Source organism: Myotis brandtii, unplaced genomic scaffold, assembly GCF_000412655.1.
Source record: "Myotis brandtii unplaced genomic scaffold, ASM41265v1 scaffold613, whole genome shotgun sequence".
NCBI lineage: Eukaryota > Metazoa > Chordata > Mammalia > Chiroptera > Vespertilionidae > Myotis > Myotis brandtii.
Genome location: NW_005370332.1, coordinates 1,496,962 through 1,517,062, shown reverse-complemented (window position 1 = coordinate 1,517,062; position 20,101 = coordinate 1,496,962). Strand labels below are relative to the sequence as shown.

The 20,101-nt window shown below is 41.3% G+C and overlaps 1 protein-coding gene and 1 long non-coding RNA gene across 2 annotated transcripts in view; one reads left to right on the top strand and one right to left on the bottom strand.

The window, feature by feature from the left end:
• Positions 1-2,951, top strand: part of IER3 (immediate early response 3) — an 8,265-nt gene extending 5,314 nt beyond the window's left edge. Inside the window, 3 exon segments of the mRNA XM_014528066.1 lie at positions 2,594-2,668; positions 2,670-2,778; positions 2,781-2,951. Coding sequence (XP_014383552.1) covers positions 2,594-2,668; positions 2,670-2,778; positions 2,781-2,951 — 355 coding nt within the window.
• Positions 2,952-8,853: 5,902 nt separating this feature from the next.
• Positions 8,854-19,552, bottom strand: LOC102259067. Its single transcript, XR_314363.1, has 3 exons — positions 19,415-19,552; positions 10,488-10,569; positions 8,854-8,955 (listed from the first exon to the last, which is right to left on the bottom strand). It is a non-coding gene; the product is annotated as an uncharacterized LOC102259067 (long non-coding RNA).
• Positions 19,553-20,101: the final 549 nt, after the last annotated feature.

The following is a 20,101-nucleotide window of genomic DNA, read 5'->3' as shown; positions in this document are numbered from 1 at the left end:
CAATCAGGCAGGCAGGCAGGTGAGTGGTTAGGAGCCAGCAGTCCCAGATTGCGAGAGGGATGTCCGACATCCCCCAAGGGGTCCCCGATTGGAGAGGGTGCAGGCCGGGCTGAGGGACCCTCCCCCCCACGAATTTTGTGTACTGGGCCACTAGTAGGGAATAAATGTTTAAGAGCGTGAAACAGTGACCTCTAAAGATTTTTTACAACCCTATGATTACATGAATTTTTACTTTCATACAGAAACTCCAACTTACTGTACTCTGTTCAACATCTTTCCTCAGTCTTTCACATATGATTTGAGCCAAATCAGACCCTCCAATATCCTCATGGCTGTAATAATCTACTTAATGACAGTGCCTCCTGAATCCCTTGATTCTGCTATTATCCAGGTTACATCACCCCCCACCCCCACACTTCAGCCTGCCAGAGCTTGGCATTATTTCCTATTTAAATCCACCTTTTAATGGGATGTTATTTCAATTCTTTCAAGTCTACTACCATTGCTAAAGTTCGATATATAAATTCAGAGAAAGGAGGTATCTACTCCAGCTTGTAAAATTGATAGTTACCCTAGATTTACGGGGGAGATCACGTATTTCATAAGTTATATAAATATCTAATCACTATATTTTATAACCAAACTAATATAATATTGTATAGCAACTGTAATTTAAAAAATTAAAAATTTCTAACTACCCTAAAGAGAGGTTTTAGACTCACTTTCTGAAGGACATATAGCAAACATTTATTTAACTCTTTTGCACATTACCTGTCTTATTAGCTCATTTAGTCCTCAAAAACTCTATGATGCAGATCCTACTGTACTCTGTTGAGGAAACTAAGGCTGTAAGAGATAATGCAACTTGCACAAAGTCATACAACCACTAAATTTTTGAAACTACACCACTCTGCAACTGTGGCCCTTATTTCTCTGAATTTTGAACAAAACCAATTGCTTTAGCTATTTATCAGTTTACTTTTTGTTGTTGTTGTTTGTTTTACCTCTATAGGCAGCTGCTAAAAACACCAGTAAAATCAACACAAAGAAAAGGGCAGGAAGCAATAGGTTTTAACTAAGTGCTATAAATTCCCCTCGTTTCTGGGAATATTCCCCTCATTCAAGGTCCCAGCGACAGGGCAGGGGCTAGAGCAAGGCAAGTGAGGCACTCACTTCAGGCATAAAATTTAAGGAAGCATTAAAAAACTCAGTATTCAAAATAAAAATATTTAATACAATACTTTCAAAAATAAAAATCAATGCAAGAACAATCCTTGATGAACGTCAAGAAAAAAGGCCAGATCAGACTCTGTACTTGTACAACCTTGCCTCACTCTAATTCCTTTACTTACAAAAAAAATTTTTCCCTCCCAAAACAGATGACCAGCCAGAGGGCTGGCTGTACTTTGTCCATCTGATTTTTTAAAATATTTCATTAAAATATTATTTATCTTGATCACTGAATTTTTGGTGTTTCCTTAAATTTTGCACCCCTGGCAAATGCCTCACTTGCCTCACTGTAGTTCCAGCCCTAACCAGTGACCAAATATAATTTTTTTTTTTTTTACCTGTCACACCACCGATTGAAGCAAAGCAACACAACACGCTGCTGCCTCACCCAAAAGCGGTGTTTTTCCTTTGCCCTTTCTTGACGGCTCAGTGGGTCATCAGCAAAACCAAATATAATTTTTAAGTCATTTTAATGCCCCAAAATATTTCGGACCTTATGTTGGAGGTAGGTGTAGGTGGCAAGCAGCAGGGACTATGGAATCACAGGGACTATGGAATCACAGGGACTATGGAATCACAGGGACTATGTTTTAGAAGAATAAAGCCTGTTGATACTTATCATCAAACTAGAAGCCCAGCGTGACAAATCATAGAGTCCCGTCCACCCGCCCCGCCCACCCGCTCCAGTCTGTCTTTGGTCGTTATAGCGTTAGGGCCACAGGCCTTTTATAATATAGTTTGTTAAAAACACCTTAAAAAACAAACAAACAAGAAAATGTCTTAGGTACTATTCGTGGTCATCCCCCCTCAGAGGTAAGGGGGCAGGGAGATAGGTAACTTCTTCAACCTCATAAAAGACATCCACAAAAACCCCATAGTTAAAATGTTGATTAATGGTGAAAGACTGAAAGTTTCCCTGCTAAGATCAGAAACAAGTCAAGGATATCTCCTATTTAACAATTCACTAGAAATTCTAGCCAGGGCAATTAGTCAAGGAGAAAAAAAAAAGGCAACCGGATGTAAAAGCAAGAAGTAAAACTCTATTCTTAGATGCCATGAACTTGCATGCAGAAAACCCTAAGTATACACACACACTAATAAACAAGTTCAGAAAGATTACATAATCAAAAAGTATGTGGTACTGCAAGCCTGTGGATGGACCCTCACTGCAAGATTTGTGGTAGCTCTTTGAATTTGAGAGAAGCAGAGAATCTGTCCATCACATCAAGAACATAAGGTTTTATTCGCCAGGAATGCCAACAGCAAAGAGTAGAATGGGTTCTTCTAAGAGCTATGAAAGACTCTTGGATAAGCTACCATGTGTCGCTCTTGAAGCTCCCTCCCTACAATGACTGTCCTCCAGTACTGGTGCTGAGATCTTCATGTTCGACCCTCTCCCTGAGCCAGTGCTGATCCCCGCCGTGTGCCCCAGTGCCTCCCAGCCTTACAGTCCTCTACCCACAAGTGGTCCGGCGCCAGCTGCTTGCCGAGGATCTGCATCCTGCCAAAAGGCTCCTCTTTCTCCCGCTCACCATCGTCTTCTGCCAGACCTGAGGCTGAAGAAACAGGGCGCCCTGGCCCCAGAGGATGCCCCCAGCGCTGTGTCACCCATGTTCATTCCCGCACCCGCAGCCCTCAAGCCCCTTAATCTGACAGCAGAGCCCTCGAACAACGCTCTGGATCGCGGAACTTTTCTTCAGAAACACCCGGCTGCCTTCTAATCGTGACTCCCCACAGCCCCCAACAAGAATCTGAAATAAACACTAGGTGTATCTGGTGTGCAAGAGCGCATCCCAAACTGGGATTCAGGAGGCAACTCTCAACACTACCGGGGAACCGCCAGCCCGAGCCTGGATGGGACAAGTGCAGACATGCCAGGCCAGGCCTATGGGGGAAGGAGAGCGGCGTTAATTTATGTCTCATTGCTCCTAATTAATATTTACATGTATTTATGTATGCCCCCTAGGTGATAGGGGGGTATGTAATATTTATATAACTTATGCAAAGGTGCGAGACATTCTCGATGCTGCACATGGGGGTCTATTTATGGAGCTTGGTGGGGTTGGTGGAGGTGCCTAGAACCCAGGGAGGTGGGAGGGAATGGAGAGGAGGGCGCCTAGGCTGGATGTCAAGGACGGTGGTGGGTCATAGGTTTAGGGGGTGACACCCTCCGTCCTCCAGTATCTTAACTCCCTGGGTCTACTCTTGAAGACTCTGGAGGACCGTTGGGAATGAGCTCCTTTGTGGGAAACCGCCTATTGACTTCTCTAGCAGCGAGGTGTGGACAAGGAGCCCAGAATGCTGGTGGCCCTTGAAGCCCTGGCAAAGGTCAGGGCTATGCACCCACTGTTTAGTCCAGACAATGGTAGCTGAAGCAACTTCCCCATCTATTATCATGTAAATACTTGCTGATAAGATAGTCTGCCTGTTACTGGAACTTGCCTGCCTAAGGGCTATGGGTGGATCCCAAACTGAATAAAAAGATGGCGAGGCCTGAGCACAAGCATAGTCCATCCTCTTGGGATGGGCTCTCGCCTGGCCCCCAATTTCCAAATTATCTCTTGTCTTGTCTCCTTCATTTGTGGCCAGCCCAGCTTCCATACCCTGAACCCTGATCCACGCGGGACATGGGGGGAAACAAATATACACTTTACACACTCCTTGGCCTTCTATCTCCTCAAAGTTGCCCCCAAGGGATGTTTATGGGTTGAGAGGTGGGGGCTGTCAGAGGGCGGCTGTGGGGGTCACGCGGTATGTTTTGTGTTCAAATAAACTTGATTTGCTGTCAGAAAAAAGTCATAACTGACTAGGTAGTGGATGCACAGAAGAGACTGCTTTTAGAAAGAGCTGGAAAGAAGTGGGCGAGTCTTTGTGTGTGAGTCAAATTCCTGATTGGAGACCTGGGAAGCGGAATACACCAGGCTCCACCCCTTGGGCCTTAGCAACCGAAGGGAGAGACTGTGATTGGCCGATGAGTCCGGTAAAGGCCCCAGCAAGCCCCCAGAGGGCACCATGTGGTGCACAGCCTGCTCAGTGGGTGGTGCAGTTAAATCCTGAGGAGGAGATGACTTTGCTTTCCAAAAGCACCCACAGACCCTAAGAATTTGGGGAAGATGTCTTTTCTAGATATGTCTCTAGGCAGGGAGGTTCAGATCCCAACTGAGAGCAGCCCTCCTGTCAGGCAGCCTGTTGTATTTAAGTCATTGTTTAGCACCAGAGATCTTAAGATTAATAAATAAATCTTTTTCTCAAGGCATATACAGTTGCCTGGAAACAATAAATAGATGCAAAATATAGGTGCTATAATTCAGTCTGTCAACAAATACTGAGTTCCTTAAATCTTAGGCTCTGGCATCTACAAAATATATATGAGATGTAAAGGAGAAGACTCACCTAAGGTATCAAGAAAAATTCATTTAAGAATTGAAAAATTAGGGAACATTTGTAAAGAAGCAGCACTATAAAAAACACCACCACCACACTCTGGAAAGTTCAAGCCATTCCATGTGATGGGATACTGAAAGATGAGACTGAAGAGATCAACAAAGAGATTAAATTATGGAGGGACTCCTATATTATGAGAATGATTTGAAGAATTTTTTTCTATCAGATTTATTGAGTTATACAGTGAGAAGGGAAGAGGATCAAAGACAGAAATCAAGGACATTACAAAGGAAAATATCAGAGGATATGGGAAAAACCAGGAAAGAAGTATCCAGGAAAAAAGGGGAGAAGTACAAGAGGAACCTAGTGGTCCACTGTGTCAAGTGTTGCTGGAAGGTCAAATTAGCTAAGAACTTAAGAATTCATTAAATTTAGTAATTAATAGGGTTTTTTAAACTTCAACAGAGTTTTACCTAACAAGCCCTACGTTGAGGATTGATCAATTAATTAATTTTTATATAACAAACACATATAGCATTTACTATCTGCCAGGAGCTGCTCTAAGAGTTTTACAAATATCCATTCATTTAATCCTCACAATAACCCATAAAGTAAGAACTAGTTCTACCTCTTTTTTACAGGTAAGGAAATGAAGGCACAGAGGCATTTAAAAAATTGCGAAAAGGACACATAGCTAGCAAAATTGTGAAGCTACATTCAAACCCAGGCAGTCTGACCCTAGAATTCTTCTTTTAACTACTACTTACTCAAGGTAGAACAGAATGGTGTTTTTTTAAGGGCAATGATTTAATGAAATATGCTTATAAGCTATGAGAAAGGAGCTAGGGAAAAAGAGGCAATAAAAATAAAGGAATGATAGTGGAAAATAAATCAATGGATATATTTCTTAACCCAGAGGCAAAAGAAAGGATGGAATTAAGAGTGCAATTGGAAGAACTCTTGTTGAATGAGAAAAAAATAAATGTATAACAAAGGTGGAATCTTAATAAATGAAAATTTTCCTATGTATTACACAAGCTTTCCCAGGCCTCACCTTCAGCCTGTGGGTATTACTAGGAATACCCACATAACAATAACTCAAGTTTCAATGGTTTCTATTTCCACATGTTTTTGAATTATATCCAACCACCTCAAATATGTTTCCCTTAATATTTCCTGGGGGTGAGGGGATCTTTCATAAATGTAATAACAAACAACCCAGTTAGCTGCCATGTATAATCTGGTATTTCTTTTCTTTTCTCTTCCTCTGGACTCCTTTTCTTGGTACCATCATGTTTTCCAGGATCCATCATCTGCTACAAACAAGGAATTGGAAGCCTTAAGAAGTAAAAACTGCATGCTAAATAAAGAACTTCTGTCCTCCTTCTGTGTCACATCTATTAAAGGGAAACTTAACTGATACTTCTAGAACCCCAATGTCTTAAAGAGTTTCCCTGAAACATTTTGTTCTCGGGTTTTTGTTGGTGGTTGTAGTAGCTGGTTTTTGTTTGTTTGTTTTGTTTTTAATTTTCACTCCCCCCTCTCCCTTGGTTTCAGAATTGAGTCTAGTAGAAATTGGGCCAGAAGACAACTTTGAGAGGAGAAAGAACTCTCATAAAATTACTTTGCATGAAATTGCTTCTCTTCTCTGACAAATACTATTTTGTTATTTAATGAGTCTGATCTTGCATAACTTTTTCTAAGGAAGAGTTCTCTGACTTCATCCAGATAGGCTTAGGTTAAAACAGAGTCCCCTGCTATATAGGGATTAATGTACAGTTAAGAATGTTGTTTCTCCAAATCAACTGTAGAAAAATTGGGTATTTTTTAGTCAAGGAGCTTTTGGTTGGAAATAACTCTAACCAGCTTAAACAAAAAGGATTTATTAGAAGAATCCAGTGGAGGTCAACAGCATGAAGTATAGTTTATCCTCCCAAAAGACTGAAACTCGTTCTTTTATTTGAAATACTAGCAGTGTTTGGTGCAGTTGATCACTCTTTCCTCCTTGAAATGCTTTTTTTCACTTGACTCCTAGGACACCATGCTTTCCTGGGTTTCCTTCTATCCTACTAACTACTCTAATTAAATTTTCTTTTACTGGCCCCTCCCCATCTCCCTGACCTCTAATCCACTGGTGCTCAAACTTTAGCATACATCAGAGTGAACCTGGAAGACTTATTTAAACACCATTTGCTGGGCTCCACCCCCAGAGTTGCTGATTCGGTAGGTCAGGAATAGGGAAGGAAAATGAACATTTCTAAGAAGTTCTGATGTGATGCTAATGTTCCTGGACCACCCTTTGAGAGCCACTGCTTTAAACGTGAGAGCCAGAGCCCAGTCCTTAGATAATTTCTCTATTTATATATACTGCTTCGGGGACCACATCCAGTCGCATGGTTTTCATAAGTAACTATGTACTCATGGGTCAAAGATGGAGTGTATATACAACAGTGGTATGCCATATAGCCTAAGTGTGTGGTAGGCTATGCCATTTAGGTTTGTGATGTTCCCACAGTGAAGAAATAGACTAAGGATGCATTTCTCAGAATGTTTCCCTGTCATTAATCGGCACGTGACTGAACACTGATGACTTCCAAATTTTAATCTCTAGCTCAGAACTCTCCACTGGAAGTTTGTATAAGTGACTATCTACTTGACATCTCTACTGCAATATACAATGGTCACCACAAACTTAATTTTTTTTTAAATTTAATTTTGTTTTATTTCTTAAAGTATTACAAAGAGTATTACACATGTCTCCTTCCCCCCTCCCTTGACATTCCACTGTAGTTTGACAGTCTGTTCAGTGCTTCTCTGCCTTTGTATCTATTTTTGTTCATCAGTTTATAATGGTCTTTATTATCCATAAATGAGTGAGATCATGTGGTATTTTTCTCGGCTTCCCAGGGGCCGTCCCAACCTCACAGGGGCCATCTCAACCTCACCGGGGCCGTTTCAACCTCACAGGGGCCATTTCAGGCTCACCAGGGCCGTTTCAACCTCACAGGGGCCGTCTCAGCCTCACGGGGGCAGTCTCAGCCTCACGGGGGCCGGCTCAGCCTCACGAGGGCCGTCTCAGCAACACGAAGACAAACTTAATTTTTCAAGTCCAAATTCTTATCTCACAAAACCTGCTTCCCCCATGTTCTGCTCCATTTAGGTAAATGGAACTCCGTTCTTCTATTTGCTCAAGCCAGAAGTTAAGTCATGCTTGACTCTTTTTTTTTTTCCTATCACACCCTATATCCACTCCATCTGCAAATTCTGTGAGCTCTACCTTCAAAATATATCCAGAATCTCACCAACCTCCATTCTACCATCTTAATTCATGCCATCATCATTTCTTGCCTGGATTATTGAAATAGCTTTCTAACTGATCTACTTCTGTCCTGGCTCATTATGTCTATTCTCTACACAAAAGCTAAAAAGGAACTTTTAAAACATCAGTGAGCTTCCCAGCAAATACTGGTAAAGCACCTTCCCATTTTTGTGAAAGTCCCACCAATATAGTCTTATTGGAAGGCAGAGCCCGTCTCTCATTATTGATAAAAACTACAAAAACATATGACTTAGACTTAGCCTACATGGAATCTGGCATTAGTACAACACAGAAGCAGAAATAGTGTGGAATTCATTCTAGCCACAATAGCCAGTCTCTAGGGCAGAAATGGCAGTGGTTCAAATTAAAATATCAGTGTATACCAGTAATGTCCTCATCAGATTAATTTTGAGGTGTGATTTTAGTTGCAATTCTGAATTTCTAGCCTTTCTTGGTTCGTGCACTTTTTTTGAGCCTGGTTCTCCAGAGCCCCTGTCTATTTCTATTCTTTATTGTTATTATTTTTAATATATATTTTTATTGATTTCAGAGAGGAAGGGAGAGGGAGAGACAGATAAAAACATCAATGATGAGAGAGAATCATTGATTGGCTACCTCCTGCATGCCCCTTGCTGGGGATGGAGCCCACAACTCCTGCATGTGCCTTGACTGGGAATGCAATCATGACCTCCTGGTTTCTGGATCAATGTTCAACTACTGAACCACACTGGCAGTGCTAAAAAAAATCTTTACATGCATGGTTTTAAAAGTCTGCTTAATATTGTTGATACTTACCCTAAGGAATACACCCATAATTTTGTGATTATCACTACAGCTCTGGCAGTTGACATTTTTGGGGGGAATTTTACTTAGATTTTTAGAAAACATTTATGATAGGTTTTTTGCTTACCATTCGTTGATAGGCTCATGTGATTTTTCTTCTTTAGCCTGTTGTGGTGGATTACATTAATCGATTTTTAAATCACTTGCTTTAATAAAAGACAATTCAAACATCTTCTTTCCTTGCAAGAGAAAATACAGATTATGATCTTGTAGACAAATTTTCCCTTTTTTCCTTCTAGGTTCTTTGGCAGGTCAAACAATTAAAATGACATAAGACAGATTAACAGGAGAAAAAGAAATTTAATTACTTACATATGGGAGCCCTATAGAGATATGAAAACTCAGAAGGCAGCCAGATAATTGAGGCTTACATAATACCCTGAGGTGAAGAAGGGGGTAGGGGCCTGGGCATACAAAGAGGAGGAAGACCATTCGCAGAAAAGCAAAGGATATGTTTGGAAAACAAAAATTGTCCTGCTATGCAGATAAATTTTTAGGTAAATAGGTCTCTGGTAATTGCTCTCTTCCTGGTATAGAGCCCTTATCTAATGTAAATTTAGGCAACTGAGAAGGAGGTAAAAGCTTTTCTTGAATCTGCTAGATTTTGAGTGCCTTTAGCTGAAAAGTGGCATATTTTGGGGAGATTTGCTCTGAACCCATTGAGTTCCTTTTCCTGAAACTTCCCTGGAAGTTTCACATATTAAGAGGTGAGATGACGGCTGTGGAGAGAAGAATTTGGTTAGTAGCTGAGTAGTAAGAGGTCTGCAAGGGGAGAAATGACCATTGATTAGAATGAGGATGAACAAACAGAAACATGCAAATCGAATCACATTTCCCCAAACCCCTTTAAACCAGTCTCTCTCTTTTAAAAAAAAATTTTTATTAATTTCAGAGAGGAAGGGAGAGAGAGAGAGAGAGAGTGAGAGATAGAAACATCAATGAGAGAGAATCATTGATCGGCTGCCCCCTACACGCCCCCTACTGGGGATTGAGCCCACAACCTGGGCATGTGCCCTGACCGGGAATCAAACCAGTGACCTCCTGGTTCATAGGCCAATGCTCAACCACTGAGCCATGCCAGCCAGGCTTAAACCAGTCTCTCAATCCTGGGAATAGGTTGGTCCAATAAAATGGCTGAGCTTCATTTATCTGATGGAAAATGTTAATCATCTCTTTTAGCAGATGTAAAGAAGATACTATTTGTCTTGTTTGACTTACATAGAAACAGCATATTTCACCAATGATTGCACAAGCTCTTCCTTGTTGAGCAGTCAACGTGCCCATAGCATGTCGATTTTGTAGTACCACAGAGGCTAAGCTGTGAACTTCTGTTTGGATGATTTGCAAAGTTTGCATAATGGTACTGATCTCTTGTTCTATTACCATGGAGAGATTTAAGATTGCCTTTTCCAAGTCATAAGTTCCAAAACTCAGGAATAAGGTCCTCAACACTGAAAACTCAGAGTGTGATACACAAGCAGGTTCTAGACTGGCATGGTTATGTGACACAACTTTATGAACAAAGGAGCACAAGTTTGTAATTTGGCTAGCATTTAAGCTAGACAGAGTATCTGGTGACAGAAGGAGCCAGGTAGCCAAATCCACACCATCCTGACCATTTAAGTGTGAACCCTTTATATACATTGTCACCACATAAGATAATAAGACCAGTGTGGGTCACAGACAAGGTTACAGTGGAACCTGTAATTACCTGGGTTAGGTGCATTCCATGACTTTTGCCGCTGGTAATGGTAACATCTTTACACCTCTAATTTTCATGAGCTCTTGTCAATCTGTAAGAGCAGAACAGATTATAAAATAACTGACATAGGAGGCCGGTGGTCTGGCTCTGGCACCTATAAAGCTTGGTTTTGTCACCTGATCAAGTTAGTCCATATTTTTGGTCTACCCATATACAGTTTGTGGCATTGGGCAGCTTAATCAGAAGAGCAGCTGAGACACCCAGGGAAAGCCCAATGTCATGCGTGTTTTCAATGCAAAGGGGGAAATTTCCACCTAGTGTCTTTATCTGGGTGAGTGATAGTCCTTGAGCTTCCATAGAGGTCTGCCCAGGCTCAAACAACTCACCAGAAGGAGAGGCAGAGTGGTGTTTTTCTGGTCTTGCAAAGCATTCTCTGTCATTCTTCCATCTTCTATAGTTAATTCAAGAGGTGCTCACATGAGCAGGAAAGAAAACTAGATCAGGTTTTGTTATTTTGTGCTATCTAGATGCTGACATAAAACAACAATCAGATTGATGAGCTAACATAGCCAAGATTTGGAAAACTGGCATAAGGCGGTGTTTGGTCTGCACCCAACCTGTTGAAAAATAGCAAGGATTAATACCAGCAAGACACAGGTTGAAAGAGAGTTCATAGTGGAAGATCACGATGGGCAAGTAGAATAGAGATAAGCACTAGTCAGTCAGCCTGATAATAAATGACCAACTTAATTGGGGGTGGTGGGATAGGTGGAAACAAGTATCTTGATCTGTGACCTTAGAAATAGCTGTCTATTTTGTGATGTTGTCTACTTCCGGGGCCGGGGAAATGGCCCTGGAAATCCTTATTTCAAGGTCGTCTGTAAGATTGTATCCCATTGTCTTGAGAGCAGTGATCTGGGTCTACTTTGGCCTGGCTTGTATGAACCCAGGAGGATTTTTGTTTTATTTTGATGGCAGTGTAGGTAGTTAGCAGTACTTCATAAGGTCCCTTCAAGCAAGGTGACATCATATGTTTTCTTCTAAAGACCTTGATGTCTCCTGGTCAAAAGGGATGGCAAGGCTTGTCAGTCAGTGAGGGTTATGCCTCTTTGACCTGTTGGTGACATACTTCAAGTATACCTGTTAGTTTTTGTACATAGTCAGAGCATCAAACTAGTCACTTCCCATAATGCTCACTCTACCCAATAATGCAAGGGTTAGAGATGCCAGCAGGCATTGGGTGACCAAACACTATTTCAAAAACGCATTCTGGATCTTTATAAGGGCCAATGGAATGCTTCTGGCTATTTAAGTCCAGTTTCTTGACAGATTTTCTTTTATTTATTGATTGATTTTAGAGAGATGAAGGAAGAGAGAAAGATTGATTTGTTGTCCCACTTATTTATGAATTCATTGGTTGCTTCTTACATGTGCGCTGACAAAGTATCGAACCCGCAACTTTGGCATATCCAGACGATGCTCTAACCAACCTAGCTATCCAGTCAGGGCAGATTTTTCTTAAAGTCATTTTTTTATGTCTAGATTTTCATGTTCCACTTGTCCTGATTATTGAGGATGGTGTGGGGTCTGAAATTTTAATGAGTACCCCAGAGTCTTTGCAAGAAAGTGATTTATCTCTGCTATAAAATGAGTTCCTTGGTCTGAGTCAATGTATGAAGAATGCCAAAATGATGAATAATGTCAGTCATTATTTCTTTTCCACTGTTGTGGCATTGGTTGTTGTAGTTGAATAGCATTCAGTCCATCCACTAAACTTGCAGACAATAACCAAATAGTGAGAATAGCCTAAAGCTAGGGGCAAGTCTATAAAATCCATTTTGGAGAGCCACAAAGGGCAGTGTGGGCCTAGGAGGACTTCCTGAGGCATACTGATTTCTTCTGAAAATTTGATGAGATTTACAAGTGGTGTACTGGGAAATAATTTGGTCAGAAATTTTGTGGACACAACCAATTGCCTTTTAGTTACTTACCTATCCCCTGTTGGCACATGTACCATTTGATGGGAGATAAGTGCAAGCCAAAGGTCAAAAAAAAAGGGGCTACAGGAAGTCCATTTAGCTCAATGTATAATCCATCTGATAATTGTTTGCATCCTTTGTTTCCATTTGTCTTTTCCAGATAGGGGGACATTTGCCTGATCATTAATAATATCAGTCAGGGATAAAGGCAGGTTTAGAAATTGTGCAAAGAAAAGATAAGGGTGTCTATTTTGAGCTGCATATTTAGCAGCCTCGTTGGCCTTATCATTACCTAAAGACATAGTATAAGTCTCTTTAGAATGGGCTGGGGAGTAAACAGTATCAATATTAGAAGGGAGGTGAATAATTTGTAACAGGGCAGCAATTATATGCCCATTAGCTATGGGAGTACCCTCAGAAGTTAAGAATCTATGGAATTTCTAAATTGTGCCAACAGCACTGCAGATTCCAAAAGCACATCTGGAGTCCATGTAAATAGTGGCAGCATTCCCTTTCACCAAGGTGCAAGCTCTCATAAGAGCTATGAGTTCAGCAGCTTGGGATGATTTTACAGTGGGCCAAAAATATGCTGGAAGTGTTTTATGTGGGGAAACTATGGCATAACTGGTTATTATGTTTCCCTGGAAATTTCAATTACAGGAGCCATCAAAAAATAGAAGTAAGTCTGGGTTGTACAAAGGGATGTCTAAAAGGTCCTCTCATGGCTTTGAGACCATTTTTATAGTTGCAAGGCAATCGTGTAGAATAAAGGGGGGGCTCTCCACCATCAGGGAGGGTTAATAAAGAAGTTGAGTTTAAGGTGTTATAATAACGTAAAATTATAGAAGGTTTGGTCAATAAAGCCTGCTCATAGATGCCCTGTAGAGGATTTGTTGTATCTTGTGAATTTGTAAGAGAGCAGATACTTGTATTTTGTGAACTTTTGAACTTTTTGTATCTTGTGAAGTTGTTGTTTCTTGTAAACTTGTTATATCTTGTGGACTTGTTAAGAATGCAGACACAGCATGGGGAACATAGAGGTGACTGGGGAAGCCTACTGTGGGAGCACTTTATCAATCAAGGTGGCAGCTGTGGTCATCACACACAGGCATGAGGGCATACCTGATATCATAGTTTGATTGACATAAGAAATATGCTAAAGGAGGTATCTGACAGGCAAAAGGCTATCCTAGAATACCCGCAGCATTACCATTATTTTCAGGGCAATATAGGTGAAAAGGTTTGTCAAAATTAGGTAAACTGAGGGCTGGGGTGTGGACAATGTTAATTTTAGGGTTTCAAATGCAGTTAATGCCTCTGAAGACCCAAAAAAAAACAGGCTCTGGAGAGGTATCTGGGAATAGGGCATATAGACATTTAGCAAGGGCGGCAAAATTAGGAATCCATTGGCAGCAGTAGCCAGCTGTCCCTAGAAATCTACATAATTGTTTTGAATATAAGAATGAATAAAATTGACTCAAGATGCTTTGGACTGAGTTTTTGAATGTCTTGAGATATCTCATGTTCTGAATAGGTACAGTTGTTTATACCCATTGAAGTTTGGATGAGGAGGCTACATGACTTCATTCAGCTAGTGCCTTAGGAGAATGAGGGAGTCTACAAGAGCTTGCTGCTTAGTTTGGTTCAAGGTAAAAGGACATCAACATCCTGAATAAAGGTGGAGCTTCGGGCAAAGGCTACAAAATCCAAGTTGGTTTTAAGGATTTGGGAAAATATTGAGGGAGACTTGCTATATCCCTGAATTACACAACTCCAGGCTGTCTCCCTTTAAGCATAAATGAAAGAGAAACTGTGAGTTAGGATGCAATTGGAAAAGAAAGGTGAGCAGAGATTAATTACTGTAAACCAGACTGCATCAGTAGGACTTGAGGTAAGAATAGTAGTTGGATTAGGAACTATGGGGTGGCAAGGAATTATGAAAGTTTATAGCTCTTACATCTTATATGAATCAATAGATTTGGTTCCTATCTGAATTAAATTTCCCTTCTTTCTTTACTGGCAAGTTTGGAGTGCTACAGACAAGTCTACCTTGGTGTAAAACAGTCTATTATATATTCAACTAGAGGCCTGGTGCACAAAAATTCGTGCAGTCAGGGAGGTCCCTAAGCCCAGCCTGCACCCTCTCACAGTCCAGGAGCCCTCAGGGGATGTCCATCTGCTAGCTTAGGCCCACTCCCTGAGGGATCGGGCCTCAGATGGCAGTCAGACATCCCTCTGGCAGCCAGGGAGCCCTCAGGGGATGTCCAACTGACGGCTTAGGCTTGCTCCCCACAGGTCTAAGCTGTAGTTGGATATCCTTAGTGCTGCCAAGGAGGTGGGAGAGGCTCCCGCCACTGACGCTGCACTCACAGCAGTCAGCCGGGCTTGTGGCTGAGCAGAGCTCCCCCTGTGGGAGTGCACTGACCACCAGGGGGCAGCTCCTACATTGAGCATCTGCCCCTTGGTGGTCAGTGCACATCATAGCAACTGGTCGTTCCTGGTAGTTCTGCCGTTAGGGTCAATTTGCATATTACCCTTTTATTATATAGGATTCCTTGCTCTGTATCTCAGGAAAGAGTATTAGACAGCTATGGGAAAGGTTTCTTCCTTTTTCTTTTCCAAGCAATGCATTCAGTAACAATCCAACTTCATTTGCATGTAAAGGAATTTAAATTGAGATGAGTTTCCAGTAAAGAAAGTAGAAAATTTGGGGTTTGGTCTGAGTGCTACCAGGTCAAACTTCCTGTGCCAGATGCTTCAAAAGGTCAGAATTTGGAGTAAGGAAAGGTTTATTGATTGAGAAGGCACCAACTGAGAAAATGGGAGCCCTACTGGTACCTTGAATCTATCTTAAGAAAGTAGTAAGTTCAGGCTTCTTTTATATTAAGGAAAGGGGAAATCAGAGGGGCTGTTTTTATAAAACTCAAGCCACAAGCAGAATTTCTCTAATGATTAGCATATGTGTCTATATACAAGACTAAGCAGAAGCTATTAACCTGAAGGCCATGGGAACAAAGCAGACTTTGACAAAATGGAGTCAAAGAGAAACCAAGCATTTCACTGTTACATGGAGGCAGAGAAAAAAAAAGCCTTTCTCATTACATTTTACAGTGGCATAAAATTTACATAACAAATCTCTACTAAAATGGTTTGCTGGTGATGAGTTGGAAACTAGGAAGGCAAGATGGGTGCTGAGAGGGTCTATGGAAATTGAGGTTGGTTGAGATATTGTCAGTGAAATAGGTTGCCCAGAGACTTACAGCTAGCACAGAGTTAGAGGTGACAAGTAGGGATAAATCCTCTAGTCAGGTGGTAGTGAAAGGGGCACCAATGTCATTAAGAAATCCAGTTCCTAGAGTATTATGCTAAGTGAAATAAGCCAGTCACAGAAAGACAAGTATCATGATCTCACACTTATACGTGGAATCTAATGAACAAAATAAACTGACAAGCAAAATAGATCCAGAGACATTGAAGCATGTCACAGACTGACGTATTTTAGAGGGAAGGGTGAATAATCCAGATGTGAAGAAAATGGTGTGGTGAAGGTCTGGGGAGGGGGCGCAAGTGGGGTGGAGGGGGTGAATGGGGTGAAAAAGGGGACATCTGTAATACTTTCAACAATAAAGATAAATATATATATAAAAAAACCCAGCTCCTGATGCTCTATTTTAAGTTTAATGTTGGGATCTGCAGTACTACTGAAGATCAATCAGCCGATCCAGGCATTTGATGTGAAATTGTCCCATAGGAGGAGAAAAACGATCCTTCTGGGAAATGATGGGTCTAGGGCAGCCATGGGCAAACTACGGCCCGCAGGCCGGATCCGGCCCGTTTGAAATGAATAAAACTAAAAAAAAAAAAAAGACCGTACCCTTTTATGTAATGATGTTTACTTTGAATTTATATTAGTTCACACAAACACTCCATCCATGCTTTTGTTCCGGCCCTCCGGGTCCAGTTTAAGAACCCATTGTGGCCCTCGAGTCAAAAAGTTTGCCCACCCCTGGTCTAGGGAGTTTTTTTCTTAAACTTTTCTTTCTCTTAAATAGGACAACTTTTCTTCCAATGTCCCAATCAGCAAATATCTAGAGGCAAATAGGGAAGAATCTGAATGGACTTTAAGTTATACTCACTATCATGTTTTGGTTTTTCTAATTCACCTTGCCAAGCAAGAATTGTTGCTTTTACCCCCTTTCCCTCCTATACTCTTGCAAGCTATTTTCAAAGAATTAGGTAGCTGCTTCCACTGCAACATTCCAAAGTTGGCTGGACCACTCAACCACACTATCTTGAATTTACTTTTTTATAATCAGGGAGAAAATTTCCCACTAAAGTGGAAATTAAAAGATCTCTATGTTCTGGAGCTTCGGGGTTTAGTGCAGTATGCCTTTGCAAAGTCTCTATAAAGCATTCAACAAAAGCCTTTGGATGCTCTCCTTCATTCTGAGTGCATATTCAATCAATCTTAGACCAATTTATATCAGGGGGAAAACCTCTACTCTTGCTATTATCAGAGTTCTTGAATATCAGCCTCCAGCTGAGCCATTTCTTGGTCATTTGTAGGAAGGCCTGGGAGAAATTCTGGCCATCTTTTTTTTTTATCGGGGGGGGGGGGTGTTCTCTAGGGGGCCACCCTGGTTTGTCTGGTAACTAGAGTATAATCATACATAGGAAGAACACCCCTTAACAGCTGATCTGGTTTCCTTGAGTGGGGTTGTAAATGGCCACTAGTCTTTCTAACTCTTCTCTAAATTTGATAGGGTATTCTGAAAGTGGAGATAAAAGGGCTTTGCAATTTAGAAGATCTGCTGTTGTCTAGTGACATAAATTCTTTGGGGTAGGAGTCCAGGATACATTCACAAATGATATTTCATAGAAAGGCCTGAAGCTGGCAGCGCCTAATTGCAGGGCTCTGGAGAACAGGAGGAGTTGTAAGGAACAGAAAACTGGGCCCTACTGCTCAACTTGGGTGCTTCTGCTAAATTCACTTCCTGGCTTTTAAGATTTACATAAGTACCCTGTATACCCTGGGCCTAGTGATCAGGCCAGAGTGCTCTCTGTAAATCTTGTGAGGAAGGGGGAGTCAAAACAGGCAGCTGGGAGTTTAAGGGATTTTCTGGGGAATTTGGAGGAGTTTTTGGATCTAAGGAATTTGCTGAAGTGATGAGGTTGGATTTTGAAAGGGAGGGTTTAGACTAGAGGCCCAGAGATTTAAAAGCTTTTCTGGAGGGTCAGGGATAGGGAGTTGGGGATAAGGGGGTGAAAAAAGAGGGTGGAGAAGGTGAATTTACTTTAGATGTGGATTTCAATTTTTGTTCTAATGCTATTTCTGTTCTTTCATCTTATTTTTTTAAAATATATTTTATTGATATTTTACAGAGAGGAAGGGAGAGAGATAGTTAGAAACATCGATGAGAGAGAAACATCGATCAGCTGCCTCCTGCACATCTCCCACTGGGGATGTGCCCGAAACCCAGGTACATGCCCCCGACCGGAATCGAACCTGGGACCTTTCAGTCCGCAGGCTGACGCTCTATCCACTGAGCCAAACCGGTTTCTCTTTCATCTTATTGAGGAAGTCCCCAAGGCTGGCTGTTATACTCCTTTTTGTATTCTTTTCAATTTGATCTTCTCGTAGGTAGCAATAAGACCGTTGTTTAAGATGAGAGCTCTCTAAAATTTTTCAAATATAAAACTTTTTCCAATTCAAAAGCTCCATCATCTGGTCATTGATGAGTAGGATCCTAAATGGTATATTTATCCCAATAGCAATTCAATTCGATAGGTCTTTTCATGGAAAAACCCAGAGGTAACTTTTGAGCCTTAGAATAAATCTTTACCAGGAATTCAAGAGGCATCCCTGAAGTGGGTGCAGAAGATGCAGGCCCCAAGATCGAAAAAGTTCACTCCCAGAGTCAGTCTGAGAAAGCAAGTAACTTCATTATCACAGGTAGGAAGAATGGTCTAGTGAAAATCATGTCTCCAGGGTCCCACTCATCTGGGACACCAACAGCTGATACGGGAATGGACTTCCAGTAATAACAAGACATGAAGGTTGAGACAACAAAGGTCCCTTATGGACCAGGACACCCTATGATAAACTCCCCTGAGAGCTAATCAGACAAAGAGAACTCTGCTTATCAGACCCACAGCATATCTGGCTGTCCTCCAGATGCATGCTAGTTGGCAGAAACCAGGAAGAGTGTGCTCACTGATCATAAAGCTAAGCTGTCAGTGCATAAAACACAACGAGAAGAAAGCCCTCATCCAGTTTTTCTTTTTTTATGTACCCATTAACAGCTGTAGCTAAACCTTGGGTTTCTGTGAGCCAAATTAATACCTAAGTGGGAAGCACGTACTGCTGGTTTGCAGATGAGGTGGTGTTTGGCAGTGTACCTTATTGCACGAAAATTTTCTTGTGGTTGGTGATTGACCTATTACCAATCTAATGGGTTCCATGATCAACTTATCTGAAAACAGGAGTCTTAGAGTTAGCTGGCAAGCACTCTAACAGCTTTTAAGTACTCCAGCTATGCCCAGCAATTTTGCAGCTTTTAGCTTCTGAGATTCCCATTAGCAATAGTTTTCACCTCATGTGCACATTAACCCACAGCAGTGTTTGTCTAAACAGACACCAGTCTGGTGAGAACCGTGAACTCACCAGTTTATGAGGCCGGCTGGAATGACAGGCATATGGTTTTCCCCCTTCTGACAAGTAACACAAAATATGATGCCAAGGAAAAACATTGACCATCTCTGGGAGGAAAAGGACCAATAGAAAACAAGAATACTCATAACACATCTTTACCAGAATCTCTACACCCAGGAACTAGTTCACACAAATATTATCTCCTGCTAATCTAATTTAGAAAAAGAAAGGGACTCTCACCACTCTTGATTCCACCAGACCCTGCAGGCAGAGATCTGGGAGACTGATGTGGTAAGAATTCTTACCTTCTGCCAGCTTTTGTCAGAGGTCATTGGATCTCTCAGCTGCTGCACCCTTGGAGCAAGAAGTATCCAGATAGAGGAGTTTATCCTGCCGACTACACCAGCAGTAGGGGAGAAACATTTTCCTTCTATCCTTGTAGGTTCTTTGACTGGTCTAATAATTAATAGAAGACAGGTTAACAAGAGAAAACCAAATTTAGTATGTGCACACAGGGGTCCCCCCAAAGACAATGAAACTGAAGGGCAAGTTGGGCAGTTGAGGCTTATATACTATCCTGATCTGAGGAATAGAGCTTCAAAGGGGAGGAGGGTAATTCCCAGGATAAGAAGAGCAGGTGTTTAATAATTAGATGTTTGCCCTGCCATACAGATAGGTCATTCAGATAAAGTTATTTCTGGTACTAGCTCTTTTTCTCGGCCAGAGCCCCTATCTAAATTCTTTTAAGTGATTAAGGGTGAAGTAAAAGTTGTTTGTCTCTTTGTTTTTAAGTCTGTTGGGTCTTGATTATTGTCAGCTCAAAACAATTCACATGTCAAAGTGGCTCATTCTAAACCCCTTCAGTGCAAAAGCAATTCTGACTCAAATGGCGCTACCAATAAATATCACACTTGCCATCTAAGTGTTTTTAACAATGTTTTGTACTTGTAAAAGGAGTGATTTTTTTAAATTAAAAAAATTTAAACTAATCT